This window comes from Muntiacus reevesi, chromosome 6 (assembly GCF_963930625.1).
Source record: "Muntiacus reevesi chromosome 6, mMunRee1.1, whole genome shotgun sequence".
Taxonomy (NCBI): Eukaryota; Metazoa; Chordata; class Mammalia; order Artiodactyla; family Cervidae; genus Muntiacus; species Muntiacus reevesi.
The window spans coordinates 13,000,943-13,015,116 of NC_089254.1; the positions used below are offsets into that span (position 1 = coordinate 13,000,943).

The 14,174-nt window shown below is 41.4% G+C and overlaps 1 protein-coding gene and 1 pseudogene across 2 annotated transcripts in view; one reads left to right on the forward strand and one right to left on the reverse strand.

Annotated features, from left to right (window-relative positions):
- SLC25A13 (solute carrier family 25 member 13) overlaps nt 1–14,174 on the reverse strand; it is a 224,425-nt gene that overhangs the window by 175,152 nt on the left and 35,099 nt on the right. For both annotated transcript variants that reach the window (XM_065939668.1, XM_065939667.1), the window contains exon 3: nt 2,240–2,382. In XM_065939668.1, coding sequence (XP_065795740.1) covers nt 2,240–2,382 — 143 coding nt within the window. The remainder of the gene's footprint in view (nt 1–2,239; nt 2,383–14,174) is intronic.
- Nucleotides 3,189–4,094, forward strand: LOC136170791 (RNA transcription, translation and transport factor protein pseudogene; annotated as a pseudogene).

Consider the following 14,174-nt stretch of genomic DNA (forward strand, 5'->3'; position numbering starts at 1 on the left):
CTGTGAAACAGGATATCCCCATGTTCTGAAAGTGCCTATTTCCTAATTACAAAACCAAAGCGGTTCTGTAGAATAGAAATACCTGGCGGACACCATCTGAACCAAGTGATCAAACTGAGTATCATCAATGCTGGGACAGGAGAGTAGGATCTCTCCTAACCTGCACCCCAAAACTGATCTTGAATCCAAGTCATGAGGAAACAACTAGACAAGTCCAGAATGAGGAGCTTTCAACAAGATAACTGGGCCTGGGTTCGAAGTCAATGTCATGACAGAATAATAAAACAAGGATGTGTTCTTTCTCCTGTTGACTGCAAGATACTTCTATAAACAAAGCCCATATATATATGTATGTATAAATGCTAATTTTATTGCAGAAGTTTAGAGATGATAATGGTAGCATTTAAGTTTGAGTCTGTTTTGGACAAATAAGCACTATGCTTTTCAAATAATTGGAAAATCAGTTTTATTTGCCTCTTTTTTTTTTTACGGTGGTTTGATTTTTTTGAAGTAAAAAATCACTAAACTTGATCAGTGGTTAAAAAAAAAAAAGGCAAGGGTCTGTTCTAGATTAGAAGATACATAGCAACTAAATGTAATACAGGAAACCTGATTAGATGGTGGATTTGAAAAACAAAAGGCAATAAAGCATTTGAGGTGGGGGAGAGGTGAGTGGAGAGATCTGGCATATCTGAAATAGATTGGACATTAGATATTTCACATGATTGCTAATCTGCTGGATATTAGATATGTCACATGATTGTTAATCTTCCTTAGTATGATAATGGTTAAGAAGAATGCTCTTATTCAAAGATAAATATTGAAGTATCTTGATGTCTGCAATTTATAGTTAACTGGTCTAGCCAAAAGAGGAAATTATGTGTGTGATGTGTAAAAAGTATATGTGTGTTAAAACAAATTTTAAAAAGGCACACAGGTTTTAAAAATGTTAACAATCAACTCAGATGAAGGGTATCTATTAGACATTCACTGAACTCTTTACATTTTCTATAGCTTAAAAAAAAATTTTAACTATCAAGTAAGAAAAAAAAAATTGGTCTTAAACATTGAGTTAGCTAATTCATACTGCATGTGAGCTTGGTCACACTTCTTCTGCACCTTATAAGCACAGAGGATGTGGAAGCAATCCAATCTGCACCGCCCCCCCAAAGTGTTTGCTAGAATAAAGCGATGTTCTGTGCAGCTGTTTAGCCTGAGTGGACTAGTGTGAAATATACCTCCACCTCTCCCCCTGCACCTCCACAGACAGGCCCTATGAGAGAAGAAATGCCTGCTCCTAAAGGATATTTTCCTCCAAAGCAAAGAATCCCACCTTGGGAGGGATTACACCAGTTGTAGAAAACACAAATAGCCACCCCTGAACCAGAGAAGGTATAACCTAGCAATCTGCCAGCATGTGACAGGAAGTTTAATTGCCAATTTCCTCCCCACTTGCTTCCCATCTGCAGCACTTTCACTTTAGAGGGAGTTACCTTCATGCAGGATGGAACAACAGATAGGGCAGACAGCTGGGTTTACTACAGTTTACACAGAAAAGGCTAGTTCTGACAGATTCTATTTATTAGGGAATACTGGGGCTCATATTACCAAGATTTTGGAGCTCCAAATTCTTCACTTACGGTAAAAATCAACTGCATTCTTACACAACTTATGAATAACTCACTTTCCAAAATGTAAACAGAAAATATTGGTAAAAGAAAAAAAAACACCAAAGGCATTTTGCAAAGTGTCCTATTTAGTTTTAGGTGGTCCCATGTTTCTCTTCCCACTTGGGCAGAATGCCTTTCTTGGGGATTTCGAATCATTCTTCTGTCTATCAGATTTATAGCATTTAATCATATGGGACATTTAAAAGTTCCTTGAGCAGAAAGATTATAGAAAAGTTATGTCCACAGACCTACGTTTTACATTTATAATTTTTACAGTTGCCTTAAAACTTAAAATATACTACACACACTCAAGCACATCTTCACACCACTCAACTCCAATAGCTGTGAAATTACAAATAGTTGTTTAAACTATGTCAAGAAATTCAGACATAGAATCCCCAACTGGGATAAGAACACTGAAGGAAATATTAAGGGCATCATTTCTAAAATAATGTATTAATCGTAAAAGGGAGAAAAAATGTAGCACATTGGCTTCCTAATCATTAAAGAAACAGAAAGCTGTTTCAAACAAAACAAAAACTAAACGAGATAATCAAAAACAAACATACCCATCTTTAGTCTGATCCACCACACCACTTAAAAGTTCCACAGTCTTTGGATTAGGCTGGCTTTCTCCAAAAATGTTCAAGTATCGGGTGACGAAGTCATTGGGAGACATGAAAAATTCACCATTCTTTTCAATGCTTGCATACTGTTTAAAAAAAGAAAATACATTTTATTCTCAAATGTATATAATCAGATCAATATGTGAAAAAAGCTGAAAATATTCAATGGATAAAATATCTGATATGACTATATACTGTTACAAGGACAATTACTTCCCATTACTCCAAGTAAAAAGCAAAAAGACATTAGTTTGCCAAGTTTTATCTTTTTATCAGAAGTCATCAACTGAGAGAAGCTTGCCTGACTATCCAGCTATAGACACCAGAGTCCCCAGTAGGCCAGCTCCGCATGTTGTAACGCCTGCCTTTCTCAGATGGACTTCTCCAGCTCTGAGCCATCTGTTTCCGTTTTCCCCCATAGGGGACATCCAGCAGTGCCTGAGGACAATTCTGATTGGGGCAAGGGCAGAAATAGAAACTGGTATCTACTTGGGGTAGAGCAGGGATGCCTCTAAATATTCCCAATACACAGGATGCCCACCCCCTACCCCCTACCCAATTACAGAGTCATCCAGACCAAATGTCAATTGTACTGAGGGTGAGAGGGTGAGAAACCCATGTTGACAGAAATTTGGAAAGACAAATTATATACTGTTCTTTAGCAAACACATACTGTTTTCTTTAAAAAAAAAATATTATGAAATCATGAATGAAAACAACCTCATTCTTTTGCCCCTTTTCCTGTTTCAAAAGCATCAATGATGGGAAAAGAAAAAGAAAAAAAAATGACAAAGAGGAGAAACTGGAAAGCAAACTGCTAACAGCAAGGCTTGTGTAAGACTTCATGTTCTCCTGGCCACATCCCGGGGGACCGGAGCAAGCAGCCGGGACCATGTTCTGACACAAGTTGACGGCCCTTGACTACCACAACCCCGCCGGCTTCAACTGCAAAGATGAAACAGAATTTAGAAGCTTCATTGTTTGGCTTGAAGACCAGAAAATCAGACACTATAAAATTGAAGACAGGTAATTTAAGAAACATCCACAGCAGTGACTGGCCCAAGTTCTTTGAAAAGTATCTCAGAGATGTTAACTGTCCTTTCAAGATTCAAGATCGACAGGAAGCAATCGACTGGCTTCTTGGCTTAGCTGTTAGACTTGAGTACGGAGATGATGCTGAAAAATACAACAAGGACTTGGTACCTGATAGTACAAAAAACGCTGACAATGCAGCTAAAAATGCAGAGCCATTGATCAATTTGGATGTAAATAATCCTGATTTTAAGGCTGGTGTAATGGCTTTGGCTAACCTTCTTCAGATTCAGCGTCATGATGATTACCTGGTAATGCTTAAGGCAATTCGCCTTTTGGTCCAGGAGCGCCTGACACAAGATGCAGTTGCTAAAGCAAATCAAATGAAAGAGGGCTTGCTGGTTGCCTTAGACAAGCATATTCTTGGTTTTGACACAGGGGTAATGAAGCTGCTCAAATTCTGCGATTGCTGCATATAGAAGAGCTCAGAGAGCTACAGACAAAAATTAATGAAGGCATAGTAGCTGTTCAGGTGATTATTGCTAACCCAAAGACAGACCACAGACTGGGAAAAGTTGGAAGATGAACATTTTAAGATTTCAGCTTCTCACCTACTTAGTACAACTGGGAACCATGTAAGCTTTGGCATGTATTTGGAAATGTCATGTTTTCGAGGGAAGAATCCCAGAAAATTGACTATGTTCTAGAGATTTACCATCATTGCTTTTTCTTTAATAAAGTTGGGAAGGTGGAAAAAAAAAAAAAAGACTTCATGGAAGCTGGTAAGAAATGCTGCTATGTCTGTATAGAAAGTGTGGGGTGCTGTGTTAGGTTTTTACATGCAATATCCTATTAGTATTATGCAATAAAGTAGGTGTTCCCATGCACATTTTAGAGATGCAGTGGCTAAATCCTGAATTACCATTCAGTGGGGTAATTACCATTACTAATTCACCTACATAGGCAGGGGTAGAAACAATATTGAAATCCAAGTACATCTGACTTCAAGGTCTTCATTCTGCTTTTACTCCAGAGCTCCTAAAGATTACATCTTTTATTTTTTTACTTGAGCCAAAGAAAAAATTTGGCCCCTGTTTTAAAAAAGACCATAACCATTAAGAAGGCTAAGTGCCAAAGAATTGATGCTTTTGAACTGTGGTGTTGGAGAAGACTCTTGAGAGTTCCTTGGACTGCAAGGAGATCCAACCAGTCCATCCTAAAGGAGATCAGTCCTGGGTGTTCATTGGAAGGACTGATGCTGAAACTCCAATACTTTGGCCACCTGATGCAAAGAGCTAACTCATTAGAAAAGACCCTGACGCTGGGAAAGATTGAGGGCAGGTGCAGAAGGGGACGACAGAGGATGAGATGGTTGGATGGCATCACCGACTCAATGGGCATGGGTTTGAGCAAGTTCCGGGAGATGGTGAAGGACAGGGAAGCCAGGCGTGCTGCAGACCATGGGGTCACAAAGAGTCGGACATGACTGAGCGATTGAAGAACAAAATTACCAAACAAACAATTTGTGTCCTTTATACCTTTACTATGTATGTTTGGATCATCCTTCTGTGTTAAGTCATTACAGAGAATAAAGGAAGAGCTATAAGTTCCTTTCCACTGAAAATGGGGACAAAGGGTACCATGAAAGAGGAAAACATGTATTTATTTCAGTTCCATCTCTTCAAAATGCCTAACGCAGTAAGTCCTAAAGAGATATAGATTGGTGAATAAACAATCAGAGAGTTTCAGGGGGAAAAAAAAAAGAAACGCTGCTATGGTTAGGGTCCTCTCCATTCCAGAACAAAAACAGTGAGTAAGAAAAACGGGGTGTGCGATGCTTTTTCACAGCCTTCCCCCAGTTCACAAACACGGCACCTGCACATTAGTGCTCTGTAGAGGTGGGGGGCTGTGACAAATGCTGAGGAATAGCTCGGGGGTCACACATATACTCAGAGCAGGAGAGGGCCTCTTGATCTTTGGGATCAACAGTGATTTGTGGCGGGGAGATGAGGACCTCAAGCTACAAGAAGAACAGGGCTGGCTGCGTGACAGAAACCCCCGTGATGGCAGAGCACAGTGAACGGGGTGCAGTGACAGTCAAACCCCACTAAAACCACTTTTGCACGTCACTTGTGGGCTTCCTGGAGATGCAGACAGAGAGAACCCCGTGAACAGTACAGAGAACAGACTTGTGGACAAAGAAGGGGACGGACAGGGTGGAATGAACCGAGAGTAGAACTGAGACATATACATTACCACGTGTAAACTTAGCTGGCCAATGGGAACGTGCTGTGTGCGGGGAGCTCAAATCCGGTGCTCTGTGATGACTGGAAGGGAGGACAGGGAGGGGGTGGGGTGGGAGGGGGGTCCAAGAGGGAGGGACATACGTATACCTATGGCTGATTCACGCTGAAGTATGGTAGAAACCAGTAAAATATTAAGAAGCGCTTATCTTCCAATTAAAAATAAATATATTAAAAAAAAGAATCTGCCTGCCAATGCAGGGGACGTGGGTTCGATCCCTGCTCCAGGAAGAGCCCACACGATGTGGGCAACTAAGCCCATGCGCCACAGCTACGGAGCCAGCGCTGCGGAGCCCCCAAGGCCCACCCACTGGGCCCAGAAGCTCAGTTACTGAAGCCCATGCAGCGGCAGCCTGTGCTCCAACAACAGAAGCCATCAAATGAGAAGCCCGTGCACCGCAACCAGAGAGCAGCTTCTGCTCGCTGCGATGGAGACCCTGCACATCCATACATCAATAAATAAATCTTTAAAAAAAAAAAAAAAAAGGCACTTCCCAGGTCTGGGATGCAAGCAGCTCTGTTTCTGTCTCTAAAGGACCTCAGGTAAGTAACTAAAGCTCTGGGCCTCTGGCTCCTCACCTGTAAAATGGGGATAAGAACACTACCTGCTCTTAAGATGATGCTAGAAATAAATGAACAATCATGAAATAAACTAGGCACAACGCCATACACACAATAGGCATCTTATAAATGTGCTAGATTATTGGTTTTTATTTAACAATCTTTTGCACAGTACAAAAGAAAAGCTCAAAGATGGCCCAATAATCATACTGTTCTTTAGTTAGTATTGAATTTGGCTTTTTGCAAATGTGGAAGAATTATAATTTATTTTCCTAACTGAGGCAAAACAGGACTGAAATATAAAGGAAATGTCACTGTTAATTACAGCAATCCTATGATTTAGAATTATACCTATGTTTGCTTATAGTAGTGAATAATTCATTTATTTAAAAACACAATTTAACACTTCTCTCACCAGTAGACATTATTATTACTGGATTATCTCCAGTTTTTCTTATTTTTTTAAAGCTAAAGTAACCAGCTTTTCATATAACATCTGTCCAAATTCCTGGCAATTTTCAAAGACTAGACTCCCAGAGGAGAAATTGTTGAGTCACAGGAGAGGATCTTTAAGGCTCTTGATACTTATTATCACACTGCTCTCCAGAAAGGACTGTACCAATTACACTCCCAACCAACAGCATGAGAACATGCCCTCTGTCATACTTGCTGCAAATAGTTCTGTATTTTTATATAATTGAGTGTCGATTTTTATCTGCTTTACAGTTTCTTCCATTACCTCTAAGTTTAGAAACTATTATAATTCTTCATCACAAGACTACATATTCACCCACGTTTTCTCTTAGCCTGTTTTGAATAGGTTTATCTTTTCCCTTTAAGTTTCAATACATTATTGGTACCTTGTTTTCGATGTGGTTTGAAGTAAGGATCCTCCAACTTGAGTCTCTTCCACTTACTCTCTTGGTTGTCTTTCAGAAAGGAAGATCCCCTGGAGAAGGGCATGGCAAGCCACTCCAGTACTCTTGCCTGGAGAATCCCATGGACAGAGGAGCCTGGAAGGCTACAGTCCACGGGGCCATGAAGAGCCAGACATGACTGAGCAACTAAACAACTCTTGGTTGTCCTAGGAGCCTACACATCAAATCATTCTCCCTTCCCTCACCTTTAGGATGCCATGTCTACCACAGGCTAAGTTATCATATGATTGGGACTTCCCTGGGGGTCCGGTGGTTAAGAATCCACCTTGCAATGCAAGAGATGAAGGTTCGATCCCTGGTAGGGGAACTAAGGTCCCACATGTCACAACCAGAGAGCCCGTGCACCACAGCAAACAACATCCCACATGATGCAACCAAGATTCGGTGCTGGGCAACTAAGCCCCCACGGATGCAAATACACAAATACTTTCAAAAATTATCATATGGTCACAAGAGAAAGGCTTGGCAAGGAAATCTATCTCCTATACAGTTCTGATCGACGGCAATGCCTTCCTAAGGTAAAGATGTCCTCAGACCCAACTCCATAGGAGGAATGCCAGGAAGAGCGGACAGCTCCCGTCATCACCGCAGCAGGCAATGTTTCAGGACTAACCTTGGCAACTGACCCATCTACTCTTGCAAGATTACAAGCACCTTAATTGCTATAACTAGAGGGAAAGCTCTGCCAGGACAGAATTTTTTTACCCTCTTTCTCACTGTTGTGTATCCTTGAGCTCTAGACTATTACCTGGCAGATAGGCAACATGTTCAGAAACATCTGACAAATGAATGTGGAGTAAAAAAAAAAAAAAAGCACTGCATTACTGGACTTCCCTGGTGGCACGGAATCCGCCTTCCGATGCAGGGTTTGACTCCTGATCTGGGAGATCCCACATGCCCTGGAACATCTAAGCCATGTGCCACAACTACTGAACCAGTGCTTCAGAGCCCGAGAGCCGCAACTCATGAGGCCCCGTGCTGCAACTACTGAAGTCCATGCGCCTAGAGCCCATCTCCACAACAAGGGAAGCCACTGCAGTGAGAAGCCTGAGGACCGCGATGAGGAGGAGTCCCTGCTCGCCTCAACTGGAGAAAGCTCTGGCAAAGCAAGAGAGACCCAGTGCAGCCAAAAGTAAATAAATGAATGAATAAACCAAATAAAAAAGCATTTCATTACTTTTTTCTTACAAGTCTTCTTACAAGACTAATCACTCTCTTAGTTTTCCCCTAATGATCTTTAGAATCATTATCAAGCTCCCAACCACTAGAAAAAAAAGTTTCCACTGAAAAGGCAAAATAAAACTACAGTGCAATAATACCACTCCTCATACACAAGATCAAGATAATTAAAAAGAGAAAAACCAATGTTGGCAAAGTATGGAGCAAATGCAACTGGCAAACTGCTTCAGAAAACTGCTTGGCAATGTCTACTATTACTGAACATACAGGTAAGGACAGACCCAGCAATTTTACACCAGTGGGACTTTTCCCTTTCCATAACTTATTATTTCTCGTTGGAACTTTTACTTTTTCACTTACAGATGACCCTTTAACACTTCTTGTAAGGTCAGTTTAGTACTGATCAACTCAGTTTCTGCCTGCCTGACGTCTTTGCTTGTCCTTCAATTCTGAATGACAATCTTGCTAGATAGAGTATCCTGGGTGCTAAGGCTTCTCCCTTTTAGCACTTTAAAAGTATTGTGCCACTCTCTCCTGGCCTGCAAAGTTTCTGCAGAAAAACCAACTGATAAACTTTATGGGGGTTCCCTTGTATGTGACTTTGTTTTTTTCTTGCTGCATTTAAAATTATTTTTTTCTATTTTAATTATGATGTATTTTGACGTGGGTCTCTTTGGGTTCATCTTGTTTGGAACCCTCTGTGCCTCCTGTACCTGGATATCTGTTTCCTCCTCCTCCAGGTTTGGGACGTTTCCAGCCATAATTTCATCAAATACATTTTCTACTCTTTTCACTTTCTGTGCTGTGCTTAGTTGCTCAGTCGTGTCTGACTCTTTCTGACCCCATGGACCGTAGCCCACCAGGCTCCTCTGTCCATGGGATTCTCCAGGCAAGAATACTGGAGTGGGTTGCCATCCCTCCTCCAGGGGATGCTCCTGACCCAGGGACTGAACCCACATCTCTTACGTACCTTGTACTGGCAGATGGGTTCTTCACCACTAACGCTATCTTGCTTTTCTGGGATCACGATAATGCAAATGTTAGTGACTGTGATGTTGTCCCATAAGTCCCTTACACTATCCTCAATTTTTAGAATTTTTTGGGGGGAGGGGGGGTAGTTCTTACTGGGCAATTTGCATTCCTCTTATCTTCCAGATCACTTATGTATTCTATATCACCTAATCTCTTGTTAATATCCTCCAGTGTATTTTTTTCATCTCAGTTATTGTATTCTTCCATGCTGTCAGCACTTTTCTAATATTATCTAGCTCTTTACAAAAATTCTCCTTGTGTTCATCTATTCTTTCCCCAGTTCAATTAGGATTCTTATTACTAATGCTTTGAACTCTTTTATCAGGTAAATTACTTATCTGTGTTTCATTAGGGTTTCTTCCCAGGGTTTTTTTTTTTTTTTTTTTCCTTGTTCTTTCATTTGAAACATATTCCTGTCTTCTCATTTTAACACTCTCTGTCTTTATGAGACTAGGTGAAAATCTACCCCTCCTGCCCTTGAAGGCGCGTCCGTGGAGCACTCCCGGCGGCCCTGGTGGGAGAAACGGGCCTAAAGTGAGCGTGAGCGGTGTCTTCCCCAGGCTGTGCTGGCAGCTGCTGCCCTGGGAGGACATGGGGCTGGAGCCAGCCCGGTGCAAGCGGGGGCTTCTCCTCTGCTCAGGGGCCATCGCTGCCCTCCTCGGGGTGGGAGCTGGGTTTCTCTCGGGTATGACAGCACTCCCGGCCTTGGTCTGGGGCGCAGCCAGGGCCTGAGGGTCTAGGGCTGCATTTCTGGGAGGGTTTCACCTTCTCCCCCACGTGTGCACCTTGTTAGAGGCTGGGTGGGACTGGGGCCAGAGCAGGCTGTGCCACAGCCCTAAGCTGACCCCACCCCACAGCAGCATTATTTTGGATAGCCAAAAAATGGAAAATAACTCAAATGTCCACAGCAGAATGTTTCAACGAATTGTGGCACAGTCCCAGAGTGGAATAAACTAACGCTGACTACACGTGACGGATGAATCATACCAATAAAGAGCAACAGTGAAAGAAGCTAGACACAATACATATTGTTAAAGAAAAAAAAAAAAAAGGAAAACATATTGTATTATTCATTTTATATAAAGTAGAAAACCAGGCAAAGCTAACACATGGTGACAGAAGTCAGATGACTAGCTCCCCTGGGAGGGTGGGTATTGATTAGAAAGGGCATCGGAGGGCTTCTAGGATGCTGGCTATGTGGATGGATTCGCTTTATGAACATGCATGGGTTGTACATTTCTGATTGATGCACTTGATTTATTCCTCAATATAGTTTACAAATAAAAAATCTCAGATATTTCATCTGACTTGTTTTTCCAGAGGTGATAAAACATCTCTTCAATACAAGGACACGTTAATATGGACACAAGAAACACAGTTTTCTTCAGTTTTAAAAAATAGCACATCACCAAGGCTTGGGTAGTCTACTTTAAGATGTCAAAGGTTCTTCCTTAGACTGACGGACAGAGGGTCCCTGTCAGGGGAGTGGACTATACCTCGCAGCTACCACACCTTTAAAATGTTATTTAATCCTTCTTCAGTAATAGATTTGATAAATGACCTGACGCTTCTCTCCTTTACAATTTTTGGAAGTTTAATATGAGTAAACATATATACTTATGAAATGGGAATGCTTTTAGAATTCCTTGCATAACCTAGTAAAATACTAACTGGTTAATTTTATGCATCAACTTGACTGGCCAACAGGTGCCCAGATAAAACACTGTCTCTGGATGTGTCTGTGAGGGCGTTTCTGGATGAGACTGCATTTAAATCCATGGACTCAGTAAACTGGATTTCCCTCCCCAATATGGGTGGGCTTCACCCAATCCATTGAGAATGGAATAAAAGATGGAGGAAAGAATTCATCCCTTTTTTCCCTGCCCCATTGCATAAGCTGTGTCCTATCTTCCTTCTCTGACCCTCAGATGGAGATTTACATCATCAGCTACCCTGTTCTCAGGACTTTGGACTTGGACTGAATTACAACACAGCTTTTCCTGGGTCTCCAGCCTCCAGACAGTACCATCCTAGGGCTTCTCAGCCTCCAAAATGGATGGTGTGAGTCAACTCCTCATAATAAATCTCACTAGATAAGTACCTAGAGATGGAGCTCTCTCATACTGGTTCTGTTTCTCTCAAGAAGCCTGACTAATAAACCAAATGTCACCAGGAAGACATACCTCCACACCCTATGAATACGGTGGCAAAAGAAAGCAAGGTCACTATACTGTATCCTCAGAAGCCAGGGGGCCTGACTGGCCTGCCCACTACTGGTGGAACAAAACAGTCTATCAACTGTGAACACGCCAGAACCATAATCAGCAGTCACTCAGTTTTGCCACAAACCATTCATGTTTGGAGGCTGAAGGGCAAATTCTCCTTGAGTGTGTTCCAGCCACTGAAAAATGCTTTGCACAACTGATCACTGTATTTGACCATTCTTGCCCTGCTTCCCTGTTACACGGGTAGAATAAAGTATTATACTTGAGAATTTGAAAATGGATCAAATACTTTATGTTATTAAGGAACTACCATTAATTTCACTAAGTGCACAGTGATACATTATGGTCATATATAATATTTACTAGCATATATTATGGCCATTTCTCAATAGAAAATCTTAAAACTATTAGGAGCTATGATCAATGCAAAGAAACAGAGGAAAATAACAGAAAGGGAAAGACTAGAGATCTCTTCAAGAAAATTAGAGATACCAAGGGAACATTTCATGGAAAGATGGACTCTATAGAGGACAGAAATGGTATGGACCTGACAATAGCAGAAGATATTAAGAACAGGTGACAAGAATACACAGAAGAACTGTACAAAAAAGATCTTCATGACCCAGATAATCACGATGGTGTGATCACTCACCTAGAGCCAGACATCCTGGAATGTGAAGTCAAGTGGGCCTTAGGAAGCATCACTACCAAAAAAGCTAGTGGAGGTGATGGAATTCCAGTTGAGCTATTTCCAGAATTCCATCCTGAAAGATGATGCTGTGAAAGTGCTACACTCAATATGTCAGAAATTTGCAAAACTCAGCAGTGGCCACAGGACTGGAAAAGGTTAGTTTTCATTCCAATCCCAAAGAAAGGCAATGCCAAAGAATGCTCAAACTACCACACAATTGCACTCATCTTACACGCCAGTAAAGTAATGCTCAAAATTCTCCAAGCCAGGCTTCAGCAATACATGAACCGTGAACTTCCAGATGTTCAAGCTGGTTTTAGAAAAGGCAGAGGAACCAGATATCAAATTGACAACATCCGCTGGATCATCGAAAAAGCAAGAGAGTTCCAGAAAAACATCTATTTCTGCTTTATTGACTATGCCAAAGCCTTTGACTGTGTGGATCACAATAAACTGTGGAAAATTCTGAAAGAGATGGGAATACCAGACCACATGACCTGCCTCTTGAGAAACCTATATGCAGGTCAGGAAGCAACAGTTAGAACTGGACATGGAACCACAGACTGGTTCCAAATAGGAAAAGGAGTACGTCAAGGCTGTATAATGTCACCCTGCTTATTTAACTTATATGCAGAGTACATCATGAGAAACGCTGGGCTGGAAGAAGCACAAGCTGGAATCAAGATTGCTGGGAGAAATATCAATAACCTCAGATATGCAGATGACACCACCCTTATGGCAAAAAGTGAAGAGGAACTAAAAAGCCTCTTGATGAAAGTGAAAGGGGAGAGTGAAAAAGTTGGCTTAAAGCTCAAAATTCAGAAAACTAAGATCATGGCATCTGGTCCCATCACTTCAAGGGAAATAGATGGGGAAACAGTGGAAACAGTGTCAGACTTCATTTTTTGGGCTCCAAAATCACTGCAGATGGTGACTGCAGCCATGAAATTAAAAGATGCTTACTCCTTGGAAGGAAAGTTATGACCAACCTAGACAGCATATTTAAAAGCAGAGACATTACTTTGCCAACAAAGGTCCATCTATTCAAGGTTATGGTTTTTCCAGTGGTCGCATACGGATGTGAGAGTTGGACTGTGAAGAAAGCTGAGCGTCGAAGAATTGATGCTTTTGAACTGTGGTGTTGGAGAAGACTCTTGAGAGTCCCTTTGACTGCAAGGAGATCCAACCAGTCCATCCTAAAGGAGATCAGTCCTGGGTGTTTATTGGAAGGACTGATGCTGAAGCTGAAACTCCAACACTTTGGCCACTTCATGCGAAGAGTTGATTTACTGGAAAAGACCCTGATGCTGGGAAGGACTGGGGGCAGGAGGAGAAGGGGACGACAGAGGATGAGATGGTTGGATAGCATCACTGACTCGATGGACATGGGTTTGAGTAAACTCTGGGAGTTGGTGATGGACCAGGAGGCCTGGCATGCTGTGATTCATGGGGTCGCAAAGAGTCAGACACGACTGAGCAACTGAACCGAACTGATATGCTATTTAGGGTGAATCACGGAGATAGCTAACTTACACTGAAATACATCAGTAAATATTATATGTGAAACTAACGTGACAAAAACTTATATAAATTAGGTGATGGTTATGTGGGTATTTACTACTCTATATTCTGTATATTTGTAAATTTTAATGAAAAGGTTTAAATGTCATTAGGTATCATGAATATTCAATAAATATGTTGCTGATGATAAAAACCACAAATTTAAAACAAGATACAATTTTTAACGAGTTGTCAGAAAGGCTTTTTATTGTTGCTGCTCAGTTTTTTTTAATTATCTGAGTTGACGTCACAATGAGGAAAAATGTAAACTCCCATACTCCCACCAAAAATGTGTATTGATGCAACCTTCTTGAGAGGCAATCTGCCAAGAATCAAAAGCCTTAAAATGTTGTAAAT